Source organism: Haliotis rufescens, unplaced genomic scaffold (assembly GCF_023055435.1).
Source record: "Haliotis rufescens isolate VD_foot unplaced genomic scaffold, xgHalRufe1.0.p SCAF_15, whole genome shotgun sequence".
NCBI classification, from domain to species: domain Eukaryota; kingdom Metazoa; phylum Mollusca; class Gastropoda; order Lepetellida; family Haliotidae; genus Haliotis; species Haliotis rufescens.
Window position 1 is genome coordinate 12,470,753 of NW_025963835.1, and position 27,267 is coordinate 12,498,019.

At 43.7% G+C, this 27,267-nt stretch overlaps 1 protein-coding gene across 1 annotated transcript; it reads right to left on the reverse strand.

Moving 5' to 3' along the window:
- Positions 1-1,890: 1,890 nt before the first annotated feature.
- On the reverse strand, positions 1,891-22,195 carry LOC124111299. Its single transcript, XM_048395915.1, has 10 exons — positions 21,905-22,195; positions 11,560-11,692; positions 10,447-10,589; positions 9,801-9,900; positions 9,201-9,325; positions 7,858-7,948; positions 6,345-6,508; positions 5,752-5,863; positions 3,510-3,691; positions 1,891-2,136 (listed from the first exon to the last, which is right to left on the reverse strand). The coding sequence occupies exons 1-10, from the start codon at positions 21,954-21,956 to the stop codon at positions 2,078-2,080; spliced, it is 1,161 nt and encodes a 386-aa protein (XP_048251872.1). The 5' UTR covers positions 21,957-22,195; the 3' UTR covers positions 1,891-2,077.
- Positions 22,196-27,267: the final 5,072 nt, after the last annotated feature.

Sequence of the window (27,267 nt, forward strand, 5' to 3'; positions counted from 1 at the left end):
AACCAAGTCAGCGAGTTTCCCCACCGGACATGCATCAACCACCGATTCTGTTAGTCGCCTCTAACGACAAGCATGGGTTGCTGAAGACCTGTTGTAACCCGGATCTTCACGGGTCACCATCTGTGAAATGAGGTAATGTTTTCATTAATATTGTGCGTTTGTGGATGCGCATAATATCAAGGTATGCTGTTTTGAATATGACCCTTGACCAAGTGTTTTATTTCCACACATTATTTTTAATACCGCCTCACTCGAACGCTATACTATACAAACAAGTTATGGTGATACTCAAATCACCTTTGAAATGAATTCATTTATATCTACTCTAACACCTTTGAAATAGGAAACAGGAAACCTGTGAAGATCCGGGGCTAGAATAGGCCTTCAGCATCCCATACTTGCCGTAAAAGGCGACTATGCTTGTCGTTAGAAGCGACCTACGGGATCGGGTGGTCAGACACGCTGACTTGGTTGATGCATGTCATCGATCCCAATTGCGTGGATCAATGCTCATGATGACAAGCACTGTATTGTCTGGTCCAGACTCGATTGTTTACATATAGCTGGAATATTGCTGAGAGCGGCGTTAAACAACAAGCAAACAAAAAATAGAAGCAAAAATTGAAATAGGAATGTATATTAAAACCATGAGCAGGAGGTAGTCCTGTGAATCGAAGCGGACCTAAAATCACCTCTTTTCAGCAGAAACATGCCATCGTGATCTTTATACAATGACTATAATTTACATAAACAAAGCGTGGTGAAATGGGTTTTGACGTATTTTGTGTGTGTGTGTGTGTGTGTGTGTGTGTGTGTGTGTTCGTGTGTGTGTGTGTGTGACTATGGACGTACGCCGGTTTTATAGTGCTAGCCAACTGAAATACCATGCCACAGATCAGCATGGATACCTCCTTCGAAACTTTCTACAGACCCTGAACCGACCAGTCCTTCTTTTAACCCCTAAATGCCGAGAGCCAGACTGGGCATTCCTCTTTACCCATCGGAATGGCACATACGCCAAATATACGATACCCTGCAAGATACGCACGGTATTAGCTCGAGCTACATAACATTTGCACTATATTTAGCTTTGCAATTCGATTATTGAATTCGTTGTAGCGCCCATGTGATCAAATAATCACTTCAACCTCAGCTGATTTCCTGTTTGTTGTTAAACGCCGCAATATTCCAGCTGTATGGCGGCGAGTTGTAAACGGTCGAGTCTGGGTCAGAAATCAAATGACTGACACCATGAGCATCGATCTACGCAACTGGAACACGAAGACATACATCAACCAAGTCTGACCAAACGATCCAACTGCTGAAGATCAATTCTTACCCGGATCTTTGAGGTTATTCTGATCAAACCATCCCATGAGGATTCCGGGACAGCATTGACACACAGACCCCACTACCCTGTGCTTGTAAAGTCGTCTAAATGCAGGAGCGGGCAGTGTTTGAAATATAAAAAACATATTGCCAGACTGCCATCAGGACCCACACACTTTAGAAGCTGCAGGCCCTGACTAAACTCTTCAGGCCCTCGTAAAAATACCCTGCAGCTCATTCTGACAAATATATTAATACGTAACCTTATTACAGGCCGTAAGGACCAATACAAATTTCGAAGGACAGGTCCGACATAAGATCTACCTGTCACGGGCCTACGGGCAGGCGCTTGTTTCGGACACTGGTAGCAGGTGGTTGAAATATAAACTCTGATTCTGTGGCCTTGTAACCCGACTGCGCTGATCATTTCTCATGCTATCAACCACTGGTTTACGTTACCAGGATACGATTATCTTCACGCTTTGGCATTCCTCCCACATTAGGCTGACATTCCCATGACAAAACTGAACTGTTGATTAAACAAATAAATCTGAATCAATGTAGAAACATATCATTTATTTATAACAAATGTGACTTCTAAGGGCATACAATAAATTATGCAAAATTATATACAATATTTTATATCAAATATACAAATACTATAAATGAAGCTATGTTTACAGCTGTCTATTCACATATGTACAGGCACGTCGGGGAGGCACTTCCGGTAGACTGGGTCCGGAAGCTTTCAGAGTAGACTCGCAGCCCAGGACACCACAGCCACACCCACCACCAGCAGGAGGTTCACTGAAACACGGACACGGAGACTTACTTACACTGTATACATTCAATAACATGCATGGTTTAGTGGGGGCACGGGGGCCCAGTCGTCTAAAGCGCCTCAGTCGTCACCCACAGAAAGTCTTAACGCTTTAGCTGACACCCGTGATATAACTGTCATACTGTTCAAAGCGGCGTTAGACCCAACTCACTCACTCACTGATATCAGAACACATTCCCTTTCATAAACGCTTGCCCCCAGACAAACATACCCGGACGAACGGACATTCTAAACTGTCAAGCAAAAGAAAGTATATACTTGACATTTATGAGTGACCAAAAATTACTAACGTTATCGAAGGTCACTATCCGTACCAAATACATCCCATCGAATAAGCATTTCTTGTTAGTTTCGGTTTAAGCCAGCATCACATATGCATGGTTGCATACTTTCTTTTGCCCGGCAATTTTGTTGGGATGCTGAGTATGTTCGTAAGAGCATTTTCGCGTATGATGAGGACAGGGTGTCGGTCAGTGCCGAAAGTCATACCATTGTTTTCTCTCAGGCCAGCGAACAATTATTTTGTTTTGAACTTAGAAAAGAAAAGTTTCTATATAGTTTTTTAAATTCTTCAGGCAAAGATTTGTTTAGCGTATTTTCAGTAACAAGATATTTCAGAACATATCCCAGCTCACCCCGATTAACCCCATCGTTTTGCGTTTGTGTTTCCATAAAACGTAAAATATATAGGCCACGTCTACTAACAGGGTACTGTTTCCTGATTGGCTGATAATAGAATTGGTGGGGCTTGTACCGTATTATTACGCTGAAAGATGTCCCTGATTTCGAATTGTTGTCTACATGTTTATGTTAATGATTAAATAAGAGCCTCGGAAATATTTTTCTTGACGTGAAAATTTATAAGAATTTACTTTAATATGTATGTGCGTTAATGGAGTTATAGTGAGTGAGTGAGTTGGGTTTAACGCCGCGTTTAACAGTATTCCAGTTATATCACGGCGTGTCAGCTTAATGTGGGAGGAAAGCCCGAAGTGATGCACGTCTCAGACATTTTCCGCGAGCACGAGCACGGGTATGGCGCTGACAAACCTAGAAACATAATCAGCACGAACCGAGATTCGAACCCACAATCATAGGTTTCTGGCGTGCTTTAGGGACGCAACTCTGCACAGCGAATCGCGGCGCCATAGACGACTGGGCCACCCATGCCCCTTAATGGTGTCATAAACGTTAAAACCGGTGTACACACTTTGCGTAAATCCGCAACACAGAATGCACACTGGACTTTACGTTTTTACCGCAAGAAACGCAGGAAATATTGATGTGAATTCTCAGATAGAAGTGGGAGGGTAGCTCAGAAAAGGGTGTTGCTGCCTACCTGTGGTCACCACCCCGCCAGCCTCCATCTGCCGCTGCTGGGTGAGGAAGTCAGCACACTCGTCCTGCAGAACGTCCATGTGGTTACGGCGGTTGGAGGTCATGTTGTGGAAGAACTGACGCAGGACGCTGCACCGATGGAATCCGGCATGGTCAAGACAACGAAGTCCAGTTTCGTAGTCCCTGTGAATCAGATACACATAAATTGCATGTGATTCCGTGGCATTTGATTGGCTAGTCCCTGCTAGTTGACCTCATTTGCATAATTATCGGATCTGTATACCACGGTTATCTGATTAGTTTATGGCATGGAAACTACCATCTACATGCTAAAATAAAATATATCACATTATTTCTTGAATACATTTAAGGACTTACGATGGTCAAGAACCATATTTAACATATTCTTAGATAGGTATTTATAGGTAATGTAACGGATATATACTAACTATATATATACGACCTAGGGATCGCTGTTCATATTGTCTTGACTCAATAATTAACTACCGCTTGAATTACCCACTTTACGATAGAGGCACATAGGAACACCACCCACAATGTTTATGAAGGTATTATCAGAAGGAATAGACACTCTTTTCTTAAAGAATTTTGTAAATTTTTCATTTCTGTATACATTGTGTAATTCTCTATATAAGCAGTATATGTTACAATAAAATACATAGTTATGTTGCTACTTGATTTGAGTTTTCTATTCCATAGACAGTAAACTATGGTTATAACGAACTCAAAGGGACCGCTAAATTTAGTTCGTTATAACCGTAGTTCGTTATAAGCACATATACAACATATGAACGGGATCAAAAAACGATTCGTTATATCCGCCAGTTCGTTATAAGCGTGTTCGTTAGAAACGTAGTTTACTGTAACATATTTCTGCGGACCAAGTCAATTTGTTATGATCCATGGGGGATTTTAAAACTCAGCCATGCTAAACATTAGTGTTTTTAAATAGTGTATGTGATGATGATGTGAATGACACTCTTAAATAGGTTAATCACGAATGGATAAATCGTTCATGTAAGAGCGCTTAATTTAGAAAAATTGAAACGTTCGTACTTGACTTTAATCCCATTGACCTGCACCCACAGGGATAAGTGAGTGGGCTGATGATCCCACGTCCCTCTACGTCAATGATGCCATGTTCAAAAGAATATTGATAACCGAGATGATTCAGAACTAAACGAATGCCACTTTGAGGATGTGATTGCAGATATTTTAGATTACCACATAACAAGAACTGAAATATTGGACAGTATGTATGGTTTGATAAATAGAAAATCAGCAGGAATTGATGATATTCTTTCGGGATATCTTAACCATTCCTAAGATATAGTTATTTCTTATTTAGTCATTATTTTTACTAACATTTATGAGTCGGAAATATTCCCGGAAAAATGGTCTACGGGAATAATGTTTCCTCTGCATAAAAAAGGCGAATTCTCAGTTGCAGATAATTACCGGCGATTACTTTGTTGAGTATATTTTAGCAATCGCATTTTTGGCAGATGCTCTTGATAAATTGTCAATCCGGCTTTAGAAAGGGTTATTCAACTATGGATAACTATTTTGTTTTAAATACCATTGTTGAACGTCATCCTTCACGTAGAGGGGGTAAGCATTTCGTGGGTTTTGTCGACGTTTCACAGGTCTTTGACACTATACAGCGGCATCTTTTGTGGAATTTATTGTATAAACATGGATTAAGCTAAAAAAGGGGAAGATGTTGCAGTCAAATATGATAGTGTCAAGGCTTGTGTGAGGTCAGATAATAATATGGCCAGTATTTGTTATTGCTCCATGGGCGTAAGACAAGGTTGTGTGTTAAGCCCCTTCCTCTTTCAGATATTTATCAACCAGTTGCTTCTCATCCTCTGTATCTCCTGGGCTCGCATTTTGGTACACCTGCACTAACCCTGGAGCCATTCCCGTGGTTCTCTCAATCATAAATTAACCGCCCCTGATTTCCATTTGCCAATTTGATTGTCTATGCTACTAGGTCTAATGGACCAATCAGAATGCGTGTTACAAACCAGCCTCTATGTTTGGTTGGCAATATTAACAACATCGTGGCCATTGAATTTGACCAAGTTTGCGAGACATATACTAATTTTACTCCATCACTTCAGTTTAGTTTCTTAACATTCCCCTGTCAACACATACATGTTAGGCAGATTGTTAGTGGGAGGTGATTAATTAACAAAAATGTGGTACAATATTCTCACCTGCACTGCTGTTCTGTGATTTCCGGTTGGTTGACAGACATCGGCCATGAAAGTGCAAGTACCCGAATGCAGTGCTGAACTCTCGCTTGGCCCCGTGAACCACATTCGTCTCCTGAAATTGTCAAGAGTTAATAAACCACACACAAGAATCGATGTAATTCCAACATTTTAGACAGACTACTACACGTATTATGGGTTGAGGCATACTTACACTACAGTGTTAAGACCTGACCTCCGTCAGAGAGGGTGAATGAGTAAAATTAACGCCGCTATGAACCCTATTCCCGTTACACCACGACGTGTCAGTTTGATGTGGGAGAAAATCCCGAATGATGCAGGTCTTAGACGTCTACCACTTTGGTGAAACCAGAGAGCACGGTATAGTAGTGACAAACCTAGAAATATAATCAGGGCGAACTGGGATTCGAACCCAAGATCATAGGCTTCTAAAGGATGCAACTCGTTTTGAAACGTTTTCAAAGACTGGACCTGCGTCAGAAAGTAAGGTTCATGTCTGCGATATTCGAAACGGAGAAAGAAATCTGACTGTAAGTCAACGGATGCGATTGATGTTGGTAAGAAGTGTGATGTACCGTCAGGTTCTGTTTCCGACGTCGTAGTGTTGTCGATGCCGCACTGCTGTTCGTACAGGCCGAAGATATGTTGGGGGTAGAGCACCTGCAGCAACGCCCCAAACATCGGACACGTCACCGGCACTCGCGACGTGTGCAGACACGACTTGAATTGTTGATAAGACCTGGAAACGATAAGGACGTAGTGATGATCATGGCAGTGGGGTGTTTCTAACACGGCAGAATGGTACTGTCTTGAAGTATACTGCTATGCGATACGCTGAGTGGACTTGATTGTCAAATGGTGCCCTTTGTGGTCTGCTTGCATGTGGTGCCCTGTGTGGACTTGACTGTCACGGGGTGCCCTGACGGACTTGACTGACACGTGGTGCCCTGAGTGGACTTGATTGTCATGTGGTGCCTTGTGTTGACTTGATTGCCATGTGACGCCGTGAGTGGACTGGATTGTCATGTGGTGCCCTGAGTGGACTGGATTATCATGTGGTGCCCTGAGTGGACTTGATTGTCATGTGGTGCCCTGTGTGGACTTGACTGTCCTGTGGTGCCATAAGTGGACTGGATTGTCATGTGGTGCCCTGAGTGGACTGGATTGTCATGTGGTGCCCTGAGTTGACTGGATTTTCACGTGGTGCCCTTAGTGGTTTGCTTGCATGTGGTGCCCTGACTGGACTGGATTGTCATGTGGTGCCCTCAGTGGACTTGAATGTCATGTGGTGCCATGAGTGGATGGGGTTGTCATGTGGTGCCCTGAATGAACTTCATTGTCATGTGGTGCCATGACTGGGCTGGATTGTTATAGTATACCATGTGTGGACTTGATTGAATCCCTGAGTTGACTTGATTGTCATGGGATGCCCTGAGTGGAGCTGATTGTCATGTGGATCCCTGAGTAGACTTAAATGTCACGTGGAGCCCTGAGTGGAGCTGATTGTCATGTGGAGCCCTGAGTGGACTTGAATGTCATGTGGAGACCCGAGTGGACTTAAATGTCATGTGGAGCCCTGAGTGGAGCTGATTGTCATATGGAGCCCTGAGTGGACTTGAATGTCATGTGGAGCTCTGAGTGGACTTGAATGTCATGTGGAGCCCTGAGTGGACCTGAATATCATGTGGAGCCCTGAGTGGACTTATATGTCATGTGGAGCCCTGAGTGGATCTGAATGTCACGTGGAGCCCTGAGTGGACTTGAATGTCATGTGGACCCCTGAGTGGAGCTGATTGTCATGTGGTGCCGTGAGTGGACTGGATTGTCATGTGAAGCCCTGAGTGGAATTGATTGTCATGTGGTGCCCTGAGTGGACTTGATTGTCATGTGGAGCCCTGAGTGGAGCTGATTGTCATGTGCAACCCTTAGTGGATGTGATTGTCATGTGGCGCCCTGGGTGGACTTGATTGTCATGGTGAGCCCTGAGTGGAGCTAATTGTCATGTGCAACCCTTAGTGGATGTGATTGTCATGTGGCGCCCTGGGTGGACTTGATTGTCATGTGGAGCCCTGAGTGGAGCTGACTTACTTGCATGCGGTGTCCAGGTCCTCCGGCAGGTCCATCACGTGCGCCTTGCAGGTCTCCAGCACCTCCATAGCCTCGTCGAAGTTAGCACAGCCTGGTGGGGCAGATAGGGTATACACTGTGTTACATGGTGCATAGTCGAGTCAGTCGTTATAAAGGAATGTTAATGACTTATTTCCTATTGTATGTAAAGCTTTACGCAAATGGTTCTGTTACCGGTGTTTGCTGCACTCCTACTTCAAAGCTTTGTGATTGACACATGGCAAAAATGTTCGGTACTGAATTGAACAGCTCTGACCTACTCGCCAGCAGTGAAAACAGTATTACCCCACCCATCCACACAAACCATTTCACCCCACCACTTGTAATGTTTAACCACCCAGACCAACAGTACAGTGTTACACCCACCCTGAATACCCAACCAACCGTTTCCCTGACTCTCACCGGTCTACCTACAGGACCCTCTCCCCGACCCTCCCCCGACCCGACCCCACATACCGCCAGCACAGATGGTGTTGGCGGTCTGGTCTACCCACTCCAACCTCTCGCTGACCCCACTCACTGGTCTTCCCACTCCACCCTCTCGCTAACCCCGCTCACAGGCAGTAGAAATGGTGTTGGCGGTCTATTCTACCCACCAAACCGCCCCGCCCCTCCCCCGACCCAACTCACCGGCAGTACAGATGGTGTTGGCGGTCTGGTCTACCCGCTCCAACCTCTCGCTGACCCCGCTCACTGGTCTACCCACCAAACCCTCCCCCTCCCCCGACCCAACTCACCGGCAGTACAGATGGTGTTGGCGGTCCAGTCTACCCACCAAACCCTCCCCCTCCCCCGACCAAACTCACCGGCAGTACAGATGGTGTTGGCGGTCTGGTCTACCCACCAAACACCCCCTCCCCCTCCCCCGGCCCAACTCACCGGCAGTACAGATGGTGTTGGCGGTCTGGTCTACCCGCTCCAACCTCTCGCTGACCCCGCTCACTGGTCTACCCACCAAACCCTCCCCCTCCCCCGACCCAACTCACCGGCAGTACAGATGGTGTTGGCGGTCCAGTCTACCCACCAAACCCTCCCCCTCCCCCGACCAAACTCACCGGCAGTACAGATGGTGTTGGCGGTCTGGTCTACCCACCAAACACCCCCTCCCCCTCCCCCGGCCCAACTCAACGGCAGTACAGATGGTGTTGGCGGTCTGGTCTACCCGCTCCAACCTCTCGCTGACCCCGCTCACTGGTCTACCCACCAAACCCTCCCCCTCCCCCGACCCAACTCATCGGCAGTACAGATAGTGTTGGCGGTCTGGTCTACCCACCAAACACCCCCCCCCCCCCGGCCCAACTCACCGGCAGTACAGATGGTGTTGGCGGTCTGGTCCACGCCCTGGGGCAGAAGGTCATAGAAGAGACGGGCGAACATGGGGCATTCCGCCGTCACCTGCGCGGCACACTCCAGACTGTCGTTGAGAGACCTGCAGAAAGGGAGGGTGATTACGTCATTGACAATCCCCAGCAAGCCGACGGTACGCCGATACATTCCAGACAATTGCATTTAATTAACTCACGCAAAAGAACATTTATCGTGCAAGATGTGTGATCGCAGTTTATTGGCCTATTTATCGCCGCACTCCAATATTCCAAACATAAATATTCGAATGTGGACCAGATAATCCAGTGATTGATATAAGGATCACCGAGCCACGATACGATAACATGCGATCAAGCAGGTCACAGAGCCTGACCTCCCGATCCATTTGACCGCTTCTAAGGACCACCATAGGTTGCTTGGGTCCTTTTAATAACCCACCCACACAGGCTTAAATTCGTAAGAGGTTTTCCATTCATTTTGCTTTACAACTTTTACTTATTGGTAATAAAACTGAGACTTTCCTTGAGGCACTAGTCTGGAGCATCTAGAACAAATGACCAGATGTTCTCAGCACCTACCTGCAGAAGTTGCCGAAGGACGACTCGTAGAGGGAGTCAAATCGGATGAGACTGGTACACTGGGTGATGTTGATGGTTCTCTCCAGGAAGCTTGGGCAGGCTGGAACAATGCAACATCGTCTCGGTGAGGGACAGATCAGCTAACATACCAGGGGTGGTGTGGGATGGATTTGGGTCATAAGGAATTTTCTTGTTAGACACTGGATATTCATACACTGGTTCAAATATATTCGCGAGTAACTCTCGAGTTACTCCGAGTTGCGTCCCTTAGTCGTACCAGGATCTTCTGAACACAGGTTTGAATCCGAGATTCTGCCTGATTATGACCACTGGTTTGTCAGCACCATGACAGTGTTCGTGGTTTAACCAAAGTGGTAATTTCAACTTGACCCTACTGACCCCAACAGCACGCCTGAATTCGGCCTTACCAAACTCATACTTCCCTTGACCACACCTAAATTCAACTTGACCCTAACTCACCCCACATCACATCTGAACTCGACTTGAATCCTCTCACCCCTAAAACGACTTGACCCCAGTTACCCTGAACCCCATTCTCCAGACTCCGTTACCCTGAGACCTCTGTCCGCGTTCCCCTGAGACCCTCACTTCCGTTCCCCTGAGACCCCTTCCCCTGACCACTCACCCCCGTCACACAACTTGTAGATGTCCTGCATGACTCTCTCCCATCTCTGCATGGTCCACGTGGGCGCCTCGTCGCCCTGGATGTTGCAGCCGGCGGTGGCGTCGATGTAGCACTGCGTCAGGTTGTTGCCCTTGATGGTGTCCCTGAACCACACGAACATTAAACAATACATGTAATATATACATTAGAGACAAATAACAGATTGAATCGATGTTTTAGTTGTATCATCTAGTACATCCCCATCCATTCAAGGTATAACCATCGGTCTTCATATCGTTCAGTGCAGTCGTCATTAAATATTTTAGGGGAAGCAGGGATTTTCTGCTTCAAATCACTCACTCAAGAAATATTTCTGTGGAAGAAGCCATGCAATATTTTTTTCACAAGAAATGTTTTTTCAGGACATCCCGCGAACACTTATCGTGCTCGTAAAACGTGAGGTCAAATCATGGTTTTTTTTCGTTTTCTGGAGCAATGTGTTTTTTAATATAAAAGAGCCTCGCCCGCCCCCAATATCAAATGATTGGGCCTACAGTGTAAATGTTTGTCTAAACCAGGACTTGTTTCTTTAAGTTACAGCGACTTTGCACACATCGAATACCGGGGCACAGTTCAAAGTCTTCCTTTCTACAAAGCCAAAAAGTAGAGTTTTCTTGTGTTGCGTTCTAAGGTGACGCTAAGCTATACTGACACACTCACTCACTCCTATGCTGTGAGTGAGTAGGGTTCTAATTTGCACTCAGCAATATTCAGGCTGTATGACGGCGGTTCTGTAAATATTCGAGTCTGGACAAGACAATCTAGCAATTCATATCATGAGCATCGATCTACACAATTGGGATGCGATGACATGCATGAGCCAAGTCCACGAGCCTGACCACCCGATCCCGTTAGTCGCCTCTTACGACAACCATACTCGCCTTTTATAGCAAGCATGGGTTGCTGGGAACCTATTCCAACCCCGATCTTCACGGGTCGAGTAGGATTCTGGCGTGACGAACCAACGCTTTCACCACAAAGCTACCTCACTGCCTATTTTGTACAGTCACTAATAGAAATTAGTTAAACAAGGTTGTTGTCATGCTTCAGCTGAAAATTTGTTTTTCTACTCACAGACATATTTTCTCGAGTGTGCCGACGGCGGCACCTCCCTCAGTCGCCGTCTCGATGACCTGGTTCAGCACCCCCTCCATCTCCCGCACACACACCTCCGCGTGCGTCGTGTTGCACGTCTGTGACGTCACACCTACACGTGCACAATAAACAGTCAATTCATGTGCTGAAAATTGTCCATGTTCAACAATCAAACATCGATTTCACCTTTGTTTGTTTGTTTGTTTGTTGTTTAACGCCGCACTCACCAATATTCCAGCTATATGACGGCGGTCTGTAAATAATCGAGTCTGGACAAGACAATCGCGTGATTGACATCATGAGCATCGATCCAAACAATTGGGATATAGTGACATGCATCAACCAAGTCAGCGAACCTGACCACCCGATCCCGTTAGTCGCCTCTTACGACAAGCATAGTCGCCTTTTACGACAAGCATGGGTGATTTCACCTGGAATACTGAAAGCTGTTACGGGGAATATAACAAATATGTACGGTGCACACTTTGGATGTTTGCGTTTTTGTTGGGAGCATGAGGTTTCTGTAACGTGAGCAACACACAATGATTGTTTGGCTGTCAGGTGCTCATTGAAACACTTTTGTTCAACCGTAAATAAAGCTACCTTAATGCAACGACTTGCCTAAAATCAGCGTCTACGCGCCGAAGATATGCATCTTCCCGAGGCAAGAGAGTTAACTGGATAAAGTCCAGTTTCAACCCTTGCCGAATAAGTGGCGATTACGAATTATGTCCCTTCTATGTCCCCCCTACTGACCAATCAGATTTCACCTCTCCTTTCACTTGCAATTGCTTCAAACAAAATGGCGGCGCACAGTCAAGACGATGTGATCGATAATCAAAATCTGTTTTAATAAAATGGGTCTTACCTCGCGAATTGCATCAAATCAGTTTATCACCATGTTAAAAACATGAAAAGATTTGGAAATATCCATCGACGCAAGTTGACGGTACACACATGCTTGGCAACTCTTGCAGTCGACTGAAATCTGCACGTTAAAATCTATGTTGTTTACGAACTGGATGTCTAGTTATGCGATTTTGATTGAACTATGCATAGACTCAATAGACCAGCCAAACTATAATTCTGGAATTCCAGCCTAGTCCGGCAAGGGTGGAAACTGCACTTTTATAGTCAGTTAACTCCCTTGCATCAGGAAGATGCACCAAAAGATTCAAAGTAAAGATGTACTTGTCGAACAATCTGTTTCAGAGGTACTACTTCTTCAAACGCCCTCGACTACAGCAGCCCCCGGAAGACCGTGGTACGCCCAACCCTACGTCAACTGAATGAGTGTGGGAGTGAGTATGGTTTTACGCCGCTTTTTGCAATATTCCAGCAATATCACGGCGGGGGATACCAGAAATGGGCTACACACATTGTACCCATATCGGGAACCGAATCCGGGTCTTCGGCGTGACGAGCGAACGCTTTAACCAATAGGCTACCCACCGCCCCGTATTTATATGAAGGACAGTTACTTTTTTCCTCTAGTATAGTGCGTATAATACGGCGGTCGTTTTTGAAGGCAGATTTTCCTGTGTTTAACACACTATGAAATGAAGTCAAAGGCAAACGGAACCAATTTGCAGTTGATAAGTTGTCCACCGGTCTCTAGAGGGACGTGTTTTAGGTGAACTCGACAACGACCGTATCTCACCGCACATCCAATTTATTTTTCTATATTGCAGGTAAGTCTTACGCATGCAGACTTTGATCCCACTCGATAAGAATACCACAGTTAGGCATTTATCCACTTCGTTCATTTTTCACGACAGAGACAAACTTAGAGTTATTCCCCCTAGATCTATTTCATTCGGATTTTTTTTGTAAATATCCGCAGAATGGCCTCTTACATCATTAATTCTAATTCGAGAAACAAGACTGTGGTTGGTATGTTGAAAATATCATACAAATATTTCGGCAAATCGAGTTGGGAACATATGAAATGTACCTTACAAATTAGTGAGGTACATTCACTACATTGGAAATAATAGAATGGATGTCAGCCAATCTGGAATCAGACATTCGTGTGTAAGGTAAGATTAATAAGATTAATACGTTGTGTTGTGTCGTGTCATGTGCTAACCACGTGCCCAAAAGTAGTTCAAGATCCCTGACAGTGCCGGCGCAGGCCATTCCTGACCAACTCGTGTTATTCCGGGACAAGCGGAAAGGGGCGAGTGGTGACGAATGGGCCCAGGCCCTTCTGGCGTGAACGGTGCCAGTGGGTCAGTTAACACAGTAGATGGCGCCACAGCAGAGCGTAATGTGGGTCCGCCCGTATGTACACAGGTCCAGCCAGGGCGGGGTCAGAGCCTGCACCGACAGTCAGCTGGATAGGATTCTTTATGCAATGTAAACTAATTGCTATTTTCTACTTTGGGATTAGACGGTAATTAGCATGTTTGCCTGAGCCATCAGGGCTCCATTCGGAGTGGGCAGTGTCAACAGTGACAGTATGCTGTCTGTTGAGGCCGTATACTGCTCCTAACACCCCTCGGTCTGTCGGTTACCCTCATCCAGGCTTTCTATCACTAGGCTGGGGAGGGGAGGCGACGGAGGGGGAAGATGGGGGATAACTGGGGGATAACTTAACGCCACTTTTAGAGATATTCTAGCGGTATATACCAAGACTTTACTTCTTGTACTGAGTGAGGGAGTTAATGTGAAATGAGCTTTAACGTAGCGCTCAAGATTATTGTAGGAATATAGCGATGTGCATGCACGTGTATGTGTGTGTGTGTTTGTGTGTGTGTGTGTGTGTGTGTGTGTGTGTGTGTGTGTGTGTGTGTGTGAGAGCTTGTACTTGTCCGGATTTATGCCGGATTTATAGTGCTAGCCCACTGAGATGCCATTCAGGCTAAAGTTTAACATGGATACCACTCAGACACCTTATACAGCCGACCAGTCCTTGTATTATACCCTAATTGCATAGCTCTAGGTGGGGTCATAACAAGCACCATCGTTTAACTTCTCTTTGTATGACGCGGCGGATCGAACTATCGACCTTCCACTCCCCGGGCTGACCGTTGGGTGATTGGGTGAATGTTTTGACATTACATTACAGCTACGTCATGACAATACCCGTGAAGATCCGTTTCAGAATAGGTCTTCAGCAACCTACACTTGTCGTAAAAGGCGACTAACGGGATCGGGTAGTCAGGCTCGCTGACTTGGTTTATGCGTGTCATCGCATTCCAATTGCGTAGATCCATGTTCATGACATCAATCACTGGATTGTCAGGTCCAGACTCGATTATTTTCAGACCTACGTCATATAGCTGGAATATTGTTAAATGACAATTAATATTCATCGGACTATTTACCCGGCCAGACGTGGATATATAAACACGGTTTATCATCATCTGAAAGCAACAAGTATGCCATCCTATGTTATGCATACTGCCTATAACAATAATTATTGGCTACAACGTGGGCACTGATAACTGTTTACTACAGCAAAGCTGTACGAGTTTAAACGATGTCACCAGTACTGAAATATCTGCTCCCTACGATTTAAAGCTGCTGAAGAAGCATCATTAATATGAAAATATTTAATTCTTAAATAGTCTGCGTATTAGCATTTTGCTAATGGTTGCTGCCAGAAGCAGTTGCATAGTATCAGTGTTCAGTGGTACACAAGTTTATATAAACGAGGTAAAATAGCAACAACTATATTTATTGTTGGTATCTGCAGGTGGTTTAAGTACATGACATCTAAGATCCGAGCGGTAACAAGTAAAGTTAAGAAGTAACATTTACATTTAAGCCGTGTAATTAGTCATGTACAAACAATCTGTTTCTCTAATCCCAAGGGTAAATAAACTGGTGTAAACAAGTGTTTAGTTGCTGGTCAGAGAATCTGGATGTCCCTCCCGCGGCATCTGGTGAAACAAACCGTAGTACTAGGATAGGTGGCGCTGTCTCGAGTCACGTGACATGGGACAGACGCAGCGGTCCCGTCATTGTACATGCGCTCATTCACGAATACGTGTTGTTTACACACAGTTATATTTGGAGTGAATGACGAAATGGGCTTGTTCGTGTCGCCTTCGTAACAGTCGCGTCTTTCCGGAAGCGGTGTCCGGACCATCCCGAAATGACACAACAGGTTTCCGACAATCAGCTGTCTTCACCCCAAAGCACGTTCGCAGACCCTTGTTTCGGCATGCTTAATAAAATGGTATTTTCATATCGTTTTGCCGCCGTATTTGATGTTTTGGTGTGTTTCTACCCCGCTGGGATCGTCTGGGACGCCCGTTTAATTGAGATAACCATTTAGTTGGATACTTATTTTAAGTGAGTGAGTTTTATTTTACGCCGCTTTAAGCAACATTCCAGGAATATCACGGCGGGGGACGCAAGAAATGGGCTTCACACATTGCACCCATGTCGGGAATCGAACCCGGGTCTTCGGCGTGACGAGCGAACGCTTTAACCACTAGACTACCCCACCGCCCCACTTATTTTCACAACAATATGTGTTCTTAAATATCAACCACAACATGTGGGACAATGTTCAATTTGTTTGTTTTCTAATATACATTGACAGTGTCAGAGCGGCGACTGTTGTGCTGACTACACAGTGACAGTGTCAGAGTGGCGACTGTTGTACTGACTACACATTGACAGTGTCAGAGCGGCGACTGTTGTACTGACTACACATTGACAGTGTCAGAGTGGCGACTGTTGTACTGTATACATTGACAGTGTCAGAGTGGCGACTGTTGTACTGTATACATTGACAGTGTCAGAGCGGCGACTGTTGTACTGACTACACATTGACAGTGTCAGAGTTGCGACTGTTGTACTGACTACACATTGACAGTGTCAGAGTGGCGACTGCTGTACTGTACACATTGACAGTGTCAGAGTGGCGACTGTTGTACTGTATACATTGACTATGACAGAGCGGCGACTGTTGTACTGACTACACATTGACAGTGCCAGAGTGGCGACTGTTGTACTGTACACATTGCCAGTGTCAGAGCGGCGACTGTTGTACTGTACACATTGACAGTGTCAGAGTGGCGACTGTTGTACTGTATACATTGACTATGACAGAGCGGCGACTGTTGTACTGACTACACATTGACAGTGTCAGAGTGGCGACTGTTGTACTGACTACACATTGACAGTGTCAGAGTTGCGACTGTTGTACTGTACACATTGACAGTGTCAGAGTGGCGACTGCTGTACTGTACACATTGACAGTGTCAGAGTGGCGACTGTTGTACTGTATACATTGACTATGACAGAGTGGCGACTGTTGTACTGACTACACATTGACAGTGCCAGAGTGGCGATTGTTGTACTGTATACATTGACTATGACAGAGTGGCGACTGTTGTACTGACTACACATTGACAGTGCCAGAGCGGCGACTGTTGTACTGTATACATTGACTATGACAGAGTGGCGACTGTTGTACTGACTACACATTGACAGTGTCAGAGTTGCGACTGTTGTACTGACTACACATTGACAGTGTCAGAGTGGCGACTGCTGTACTGTACACATTGACAGTGTCAGATTGGCGACTGTTGTACTGTAATCATTGCCAGTGTCAGAGTGGCGACTGTTGTACTGACTACACATTGACAGTGTCAGAGTTGCGACTGTTGTACTGACTACACATTGACAGTGTCAGAGTGGCGACTGCTGTACTGTACACATTGACAGTGTCAGATTGGCGACTGTTGTACTGTAATCATTGCCAGTGTCAGAGCGGCGACTGTTGTACTGACTACACATTGACAGTGTCAGAGTGGCGACTGTTGTACTGACTACACATTGACAGTGTCAGAGTGGCGACAGTTGTACTGTATACATTGACTATGACAGAGCGGCGACTGTTGTACTGACTACACATTGACAGTGCCAGAGTGGCGATTGTTGTACTGTACACATTGACAGTGTCAGAGTGGCGACTGTTGTACTGACTACACATTGACAGTGTCAGAGTGGCGACTGCTGTACTGTACACATTGACAGTGTCAGAGTGGCGACTGTTGTACTGTACACATTGACAGTGTCAGAGTGGCGACTGTTGTACTGTATACATTGACTATGACAGAGCGGCGACTGTTGTACTGACTACACATTGACAGTGTCAGAGTGGTGACTGTTGTACTGTACACATTGACAGTGTCAGAGTGGCGACTGTTGTACTGTAATCATTGCCAGTGTCAGAGTGGCGACTGTTGTACTGTACACATTGACAGTGTCAGAGTGGTGACTGTTGTACTGTACACATTGACAGTGTCAGAGTGGCGGCTGTTGTACTGACTACACATTGACAGTGTCAGAGTGGCGACTGTTGTACTGTACACATTGACAGTGTCAGAGCGGCGACTGTTGTACTGACTACACATTGACAGTGTCAGAGTGGCGACAGTTGTACTGTACACATTGACAGTGTCAGAGTGGTGACTGTTGTACTGTACACATTGACAGTGTCAGAGTGGCGGCTGTTGTACTGACTACACGTTGACAGTGTCAGAGTGGCGACTGTTGTACTGTACACATTGACAGTGTCAGAGCGGCGACTGTTGTACTGACTACACATTGACAGTGTCAGAGTGGCGGCTGTTGTACTGACTACACGTTGACAGTGTCAGAGTGGCGGCTGTTGTACTGACTACACATTGACAGTGTCAGAGTGGCGACTGTTGTACTGTACACGTTGACAGTGTCAGAGTGGCAACTGTTGTACTGACTACACATTGACAGTGTCAGAGTGGCGACTGTTGTACTGTACACGTTGACAGTGCCAGAGTGGCGACCGTTGTACTGACTACACATTGACAGTGTCAGAGTGGCGGCTGTTGTACTGTACACATTGACAGTTTCATATTAGTGACTGTTGTATTCGCCACAGACAAGCAAGTTTCTCAGTGTAATGTCAGTGTTTATCCTGGTGATTTATATTTAGGGGACACGTGTGATAATCAAGAATATGTTAGCTTGATCAAACTGAGTTACCGAACGTCATGACAAAAATGCTCGATTGACAATCCTTATTAATCTTTGAAGAGAACGACAACGACAACGACTCCAAACCTACATTTTCTTCAAGGACAAAAACACTCCCAATTCATCAGTAACATATTGATTGTGAACACATCCCGTCCTAGAGCCGTCAATACAGGTCGTGACGTCACCACAACACTGACAACATCTATTTGTTTGCAAACATTTCACGAATACGAGGCATCAACGATCACGTGATAACGAACATGCGCACTGATGCCTGTATGTTGTGCTGTGACACTGACACCAGTAGCCGAAGTCTTCCCACGCCGACTATCGGGGTAATCGTATGGATGTCAGCATTCCACCTTAACTTAAATCCACAACAGTCTTGGCTTTTAATCAATTTTTTTAACGTGTCATTATTTTTCAATACCAAATAATCTCCCTGATTGTGTGGCTTGGCTTTTTCTGACAACAGAGTCTCTTTGTAAACCAAAGCGAGTGAAAAAGTCGATAAACTATTTTGCATGTTCCGAAAACTATGTGAACTCGTTAAGTCGGTTTAAGGAAAGCGCGAGTCGTGGCGCTTGCTCGATTTGAAAAGAGGTGGTAAACGTTTGGCATGGAAGTAAATAATGAGGCTGGGGTTCCCCGTCGCTGATGTTGTTTGGTCTGTGCTAATTGTCACCCGCGAAGACGAGGTAGAGGCTTAAAACGTCGCCAAAACCTCTATACGTCGCTATGTTCATTAACTCGACAATCACGTGTTCTCGCAATGAGTTACAATTTGAGAGTACTTTTCAACCCTTCAAATGTCACGTGTTTCAGACAAGTCTACTCGCCGAGTCCGATGGCCTATAAAATATGTACATGACAAAAACAGAACGAAAAGAAAAAGAAAAAGAAAAAGATTTCACCTTTTTTATAATAAAGGGGTAATTAAATTAAATAAATACACAAGTAAGTCATCAATATTAAACTTGTATTGATAACGAAAACAAGGCCGTGTCATGTTACAGTTTCAAGAAAATGGAGCGATGCGTTTTCAAAACAGTGGACTCAATACTCTAGAAATAACCCTGCCCCCATGACTGAATGAGTGAGCGCGTGTGGTTTTACGCCGCTTTATTCCAGCAATATCACGGCGGGAGACGCCAGAAATGGGCTTAACACATTGTACCCATGTGCGGAATCGAACCCTGGTCATCGACGCGACGAGCGAAGCTTACATGAGTAACGCATCGGGTTTGATATGGTCGGTAGGGATGGTGTGAAGGAAAAAAGTACAGAAATTGTTTAAAAGAATAAAATATGCGATTTTCAGGATATGGAATCAGACAAGAATTGGGCACAATACACTACGTGTAACTATGTCAGTCCCTCATGAAGACTACCCAAAGAAACAGTCAATACATTGTTTCAGAGGGTAAACCTGAACTCATTATAACTGACACACGCAACCTTTTGTAAGTCTTCGCGTTAAGAACATAAATGCCATGAAACTGGTGAAAAGAAACGGACGTAGAAGACGCCCCTGTCGCACCGACTCTGAGGCCTATGATATAGCTGTGGCATTCTATTCAAACGAATGCCGTGACAGAAACAATAAGAATATTGTACGTAAAAACACATCTGCTAACAGCCTTTACCTCTTGGCCACATGAACAAAGGACCAAAAATGGTCAGGTCTTGATGTCAGAGGTTTTTGTTTGTTTGTTTGTTTGTTTGTTGTTTAACGCCGCACTCAGCAATATCCCTAGCAATATGACGGCGGTCTGTAAATAATCGAGTCTGGACCAGACAATCCAGTGATTGATATTATGTACAACGATCTATGCCGTCGGGGTACTATGACATGCAATAAACCACATCATAGAACATGACCACCCATCCATAAGTCGCCGCTTACAAGCATCATAGGTTGTTGGAGCACCTTCTGCCCTGGAATCCCATGGGATGATATAAGAGGGAATAACGTCATGGCAGTAAATTGCTGATATCCACCCTCAATTAAATTCTCACTATATTTATTTCTACGTTGTTTTAAAATAGATGAAATGATGTGTCAATTTCTGTATGGCTGTTTCCTTTTACTAAACGCCAAAAGAATATTTCAGTATTTTCCCATTTGGTGAGAATGAAGCAGATAGTAACTTGTTTCTGTGTTCTATTATTCGATGCCAGAAATAACATTCTTAGAAGAAAAGCTTACTTCAAATAAAAAAGAAATCATCAGCTGCGCTCTAAACTATTGGTAAATGTTGCCACCGTAAGCACAAAATGGCCTTTGGAAAATATTTGACCTTTCTGCAAGGAATAAACGTTCAAGGATAATTTGATCTTTAACAATATCCAACAGATAACAAACAAAACTGAGCCGCAAGTTGTGCCAAAAATATGTTACCTGTGCGAGCTGCCAAAATAAACCTAAAAAATAATACCTCCAAAATGTTCCCTTGCATGTCTCAATGCTTAAAAGAACAAAAACTAAATAATTAATCCATACCGATTAGGTAAAAAAGGACGTTGTTTCACCGTCGGTGTCGTATCACAACGTTAATCCCATACAGACAGACGCACATCCTAACTGGCTTCCTGGATATATCTTCCGCTTATCAACATGACGCTTATCCTAAGACTACCGTTGTTTGGTCGAGATAACGATAGGTATTCCAGTAAAATATGTTTGATAGTAATTAATTATACAAAATATTTGATGAGAATGCATTGTTTCCCTGATAAAGTCTTATCCATGGTAGACATGATAAATGTAAATACACTTTCGATATATTTCTTTTATAATTTTACTGATGAATGAATGAGAATGGGTTTACGCCGTTTTTAGCAAGTATTCCAGCAATATCACGGCGGGGAACACAAGAAATGGGCTTCACATATTGTACCCTTGTCGGGAATCGAACCCGGGTCTTCGGCGTGACGACGCTTTAACCACTAGGCTACCCGACCGCCCCTACTGATGATAAACATGAAATTTTTAATATACATTTGTAAAACATTAAACAAATGTTTACCTTTTAACGAATAAATATAAAAATGTATTTGACCAAAAATATTGGTTACATCAATAAAGCTTCATTCATAATGTACACTTTTGGCATGATTATGCACTGAATTTATAATTTAGAAAAATATGTGTATAATTTTCTATGTCACCTTAGCGAGGTGTCAACTTGAACCACTACACGACAGAGATGGGTGCTGTAGCGAAATATTCCGATAACAATCTGTTATGAAAGCTGGCATAAAACACGTATATATAAATGAGTATCAGTGATTTCACGCAAGAAAAAAAAGAAAGGAGAAAAAAAGTAGATTTTTTGCCTACCTTGAAATAGAAAACACATTATTATAGTAAATCCCACTGTTGAGCGATCCATGATACTTGGTGTGAGGAGAGAGCGAGATACAATCCGGCGTAAGTGAGCAAGGTTGACCGAATGACGAACCAGCCGAAACACTCGGCGATGCCTTTCCTGCTGCTCGGCACACTGCGTATCACAGCGAAGCCCGCTGCTAAATCCGGGTCCTTCCTCCCTCGCACGTCTTCCGCGCCGCGTGCCGCTAGCGGACGTCGGAGAACTTATTTTAGAACTTCGAAAATAATCCAAACTCTGTAAATCCCTACACTTGTTAAAATGTTGAGCGGTCAAAATAGCCGAGATTCTCGTTGTGGTTGACATTGCAGATACCTGTTACGGACTGTGCTCTGTTTGTGTTGACGTGAGAGCGTATGGAAGGATAATGTATTGAAATAACGTTACGTTTTTACGCTTCTTGTGCAAACGTACGTTAAACAAATTTGTTAGATGCATTAGAGAGCTATAGCTAAACCTATATTTTGCTGGTGGCACTTGGTACTGTGGTTACGCGCTATACCTGGGACTGTTGAAGGAAAAAGAAAAGACTTAGGATCGGTACTTCAAACTGCCTAACACGAGTCGGTACATGCATTATTTTAGATATTACTGATAAAGCAATGTCCAATCTTCATTTTTACAGTAAAACAATAAAAAAATCATTTAAAAATTACTTGAGTCGGCGGTTATATTGGTACAAACATGTTGAGACTAATCTTGAATGTTCGATACGTGAGGTGAAAAAAAATCCAAAACGGGGGACAATATCATAGTATTGTCCTTAACACCCACCACCAACTCCACGTCAGCCAACACCGAAAAGTTGCCTGACCATAATCCAAGTCCAACAGACAGAAAATAGTAGTCATATAGAGTCCCATTACACACCACGTCAAATGTTTGATGAAAACGATTTTTCAAAGTTGACATACACCAAGAACTAAACGAACGTTAGATATACATCAGATCAAGAATCTGATGTTGACTAAGGACTTCAGGTGGAATATTTGGAGGTCTCGGCTCGTCACGTCTTGGAGGAACTTGGCTGTCGGTCAGAAGGGGAATGTGGTATGGGGGACGTCAATCCAGGGACTGACCCCTCGCGTGTCGCCATCTCACGAGGCCGGTTTTAAACGTGCAGTGAGTTTTACGAAAAAGAGCGAAAACGGCAGAAGGTCTTTATGTGTTGGGATGTGTTTTACACACGTTTCTTCTGGGAAAAAAGGCGACAAAGCCATTTTCATAATCAAAAGAAATCTCCATCTTACGATTTCTACAATATCATACGCATGTCAAAGTAGACACAATTTGCTTGACAACGGTATAAGGATCTATACCGAAACGTCGCCTTTACAGCATTAAAGAAGTTGTTATCCATAAATTGTGTCTACTTTGGCATCCGTCAACTTCATCCGTGCTCTGTGCGCTGCAAATGAAACTTATAGAAAGTGAATTTTTAAAACAGCTGGGTCTTGATGTTTTTTCTTAAATCAGGAGAGTGACTAGAAAGTCTTTATGGAGAGAGGGAGTTCTTCCCACTTGGAGCTTGCTGTGTAGGCGAAGGAGCTCACATTTTCGGATATGTCACATATACCAGGTTCTTTAACAAAATATTACTGTTGTAAGGGTTGCATATAATGGATATGTTATTTTAGGCCTTGTCAATGATAACAACCACAGACCTCTGAAGAACACGTGATGATGGATATAGTGAACTGTGAAACACATAGTGTACTGCGGCTGAGGACTTGATCATAGTGAACTGTGAAACATATATTGTACTGTGGCTGAGGACTTGATCATAGTGAACTGTGAAACACGTGGTGTACTGTGGCTGAGGACTTGATCACACTGTAACCTGACACAAATATTATACTGTGGCCGAGGACTTGATCACAGTGTAATCTGACACAAATATTATACTGTGGCCGAGGACTTGATCACAGTGTAATCTGACACAAATATTGTACTGTGGCCGAGGACTTGATCACAGTGTAATCTGACACAAATATTGTACTGTGGCTGAGGACTTGATCACAGTGTAATCTGATACAAATATTGAACTTTGGCTGAGGACTTGATCACACTGTAAACTGACACAAATATTGTACTGTGGCTGAGGACTTGATCACAGTGTAATCTGATACAAATATTATACTGTGGCCGAGGACTTGATCACAGTGTATTCTAATACAAATATTGTTCTGTGGCTGAGGACTTGATCACAGTGTAATCTGATACAAATATTGTTCTGTGGCTGAGGACTTGATCACAGTGTAATCTGATACAAATATTGTTCTGTGGCTGAGGACTTGATCACACTGTAAACTGATACAAATATTGTACTGTGGCTGAGGACTTGATCACAGTGTAATCTGATACAAATATTGTACCGTGGCTGAGGACTTGATCACAGTGTAATCTGATACAAATATTGTACTGTGGCTGAGGACTTGATCACAGTGTAATCTGATACAAATATTGTACTGTGGCTGAGGACTTGATCACAGTATAATCTGATACAAATATTGAACTGTGGGTGAGGACTTGATCACAGTGTAATCTTACACAAATATTGTACTGTGGCTGAGGACTTGATCACAGTGTATTCTAATACAAATATTGTTCTGTGGCTGAGGACTTGATCACAGTGTAATCTGATACAAATATTGTACTGTGGCTGAGGACTTGATCACAGTGTAATCTGATACAAATATTGTACTGTGGCTGAGGACATGATCACAGTGTAATCTGATACAAATATTGTACTGTGGCTGAGGACTTGATCACAGTGTAATCTGATACAAATATTGTACTGTGGCTGAGGACTTGATCACAGTATAATCTGATACAAATATTGTACTGTGGCTGAGGACTTGATCACAGTGTAATCTGATACAAATATTGTACTGTGGCTGAGGACTTGATCACAGTGTAATCTGATACAAATATTGTACTGTGGCTGAGGACTTGATCACATTGTAATCTGATACAAATATTGTACTGTGGCTGAGGACTTGATCACAGTATAAACTGATACAAATATTGTACTGTGGGTGAGGACTTGATCACAGTGTCATCTTACACAAATATTGTACTGTGGCTGAGGACTTGATCACAGTGTAATCTTATACAAATATTGTACTGTGGCTGAGGACTTGATCACAGTATAATCTGATACAAATATTGTACTGTTGCTGATGATCTGATCACAGTTGATTCTGACACAAATATTGTACTGTGGCCGAGGACTTGATCACAGTGTAATCTGATACAAATATTGTACTGTGACAGATGATTTGATCACACTGTAAGTCTTGTACAGCATCATTGCTAATCAACGTCACCCGATGAGTCAAATGATCCAGTTCAACTCTCTATAAAAACACGAAACCCCTTGATGCACACTCAGGGGGATTAGAATATCTTCTACGGGTTCTGCAATGCTTGGTGCAACGTTAAATATTACCGACGTGATATATCTGTGGCGCAACTCGGAGACAATTTCAAGAGAAAAGAGCAAGGTTTGTGTGCTTAGAAATGCTGATTATATATAAGATGTCATGTCGTCATAAGATGGCATTTGTGTCTGTGGTACAGCCAGCAGATATCGGCGTTTTCGTCACACTCTCACGCCAACACAACATCAAATCATCACACTCACGCCATCTCACTTTCGCATCATCACATTTCCCACTATATACACTCACAAAAGACATGGGGGTTGTTGATGGGATGCACTGAGGATAATATGTAGTCACTGAATGAGTGAGTGAATGCTGTTTGACGTAGAAGTCACTAATATTAACGAGGCCCTGGAAATATTGGAATCTGGACCAACCAAACCAATACTTGAAGCCATGAGCAACGATTCACTCTTTGACGAGCAATGACGAGTTTGTAATATAGAATTAATTATAATTCACTTCTTGAGTAATACTAAAGATAAAATCCTCATTCAAACTGAATAGATTATTGAAAATATCCTGATTAGTTAACAGACTAGGCGGAACACGGGTGGTCCAGTCGTGTAAGGCGCCGCAATTCTCTGTGCAGAGTTACGTCCCTTGGCAATTCATAAACCTCTGATCGCGGATTCGAATCCCGGTTCGCCCTGATTATGTTTCTAGGTATGTCGGCACCATACCTGTTTGTGGGTTTTACCACAATGGTAAACGTGAAATGCTCGCATCTCTTCGGGCTTTCCTCCCACATTAAGCCCACACGCCGTGACATAACTGGAATACTGTTCAAAACGGCGTAAACCCAACTCACACACTGGCTCACATACTAGGCATTTTTCAAATATTTAAAAAGAAGAAGTTTCATTCATCAATGGCAGATGTTCGGACCAGTGTTGTTATTTCATTTTCCAAAATAATAAAAAAAGGTTCCGCCTTTCTATATATACATGCCAGGCAACGCCTGCATGGCGATGTCTCACAAAGGTCACCGGCCAATGGGTATTGTGTTTGTATCCATTGCTGATCCCATACGGTCTGTGGCTGATACTTGTCTTGTAAATAGGACTAAGCCACGTGAACATATGTATGCTGTGTTTCCTCTGGGCCAGGTAAACGTGTGTATATGAATGATCAATATTCTTGTCAATGCTTTCATCTGTTGACCTCTGACCCAGTAGATACTCACACGTGCGAGGCTGACACTGAAGCACTCTAGAAACGCAGCTGGGATGAAGAACGCGGGTGTTCATGACTTCATCACTCCCTAAGAGCTCAGCAGAATCATTTTGTTCTTCAATTTCTCATCTTTTTATGAACGCCTTAGACTTGAATCATTTCGGGCTTTCCTCCAACACCAATTGATGGAGTGACGTATCTGGAATACTGTCCAGTAGGCGTTAAACCCAATTGTTACTTTAAAAAATAAAATAACATATAAACACCTGAAAAAAGGATAAACACCACTCCTTATTCATTTTCATATCCTCAACTCCCATGTTACTTAGTAACGATAGGATATATGGATGAACTTCTTTATTACAATTAGGAGCGACGTTTCGGTGCTTGTACCTTCATCGAAACGTCGCTCCGAACTGTAATAAAGAAGTTGTTCATCCATATATCTTATCCTTACTTAGTACTCTAACTTCTTAATGCCTCTCAAAGACGTTTTCCTTGTAACTTTAAGAAACAATCAAATGTGACAGTGGTCTCATTCTAATAAATGTATATTTTCATGTGTATATGTTGAAGTTCCGTCCTTGCCAAAGCAATGGTAGCGTAAGAGGGGTTGTCTGCCTTGTACACTCATTCTCAATACCATATCAGTTTTGTTTGTTGTAAGTTCGTAGTTTAACGCCGCACTCGGC

Excerpts from the sequence above, each read along its gene's own strand:
- LOC124111299 (XM_048395915.1), bottom strand. The coding sequence starts at position 21,956 with ATGGATCGCTCAACAGTGGGATTTACTATAATAATGTGTTTTCTATTT. Across the intron at positions 9,901-10,446 it reads CTACAAGTTGTGTGACGGGG|CCTGCCCAAGCTTCCTGGAG; the intron begins GTGAGTGGTCAG and ends GCATTGTTCCAG. Across the intron at positions 5,864-6,344 it reads GTCGGAAACAGAACCTGACG|GAGACGAATGTGGTTCACGG; the intron begins GTACATCACACT and ends TGACAATTTCAG.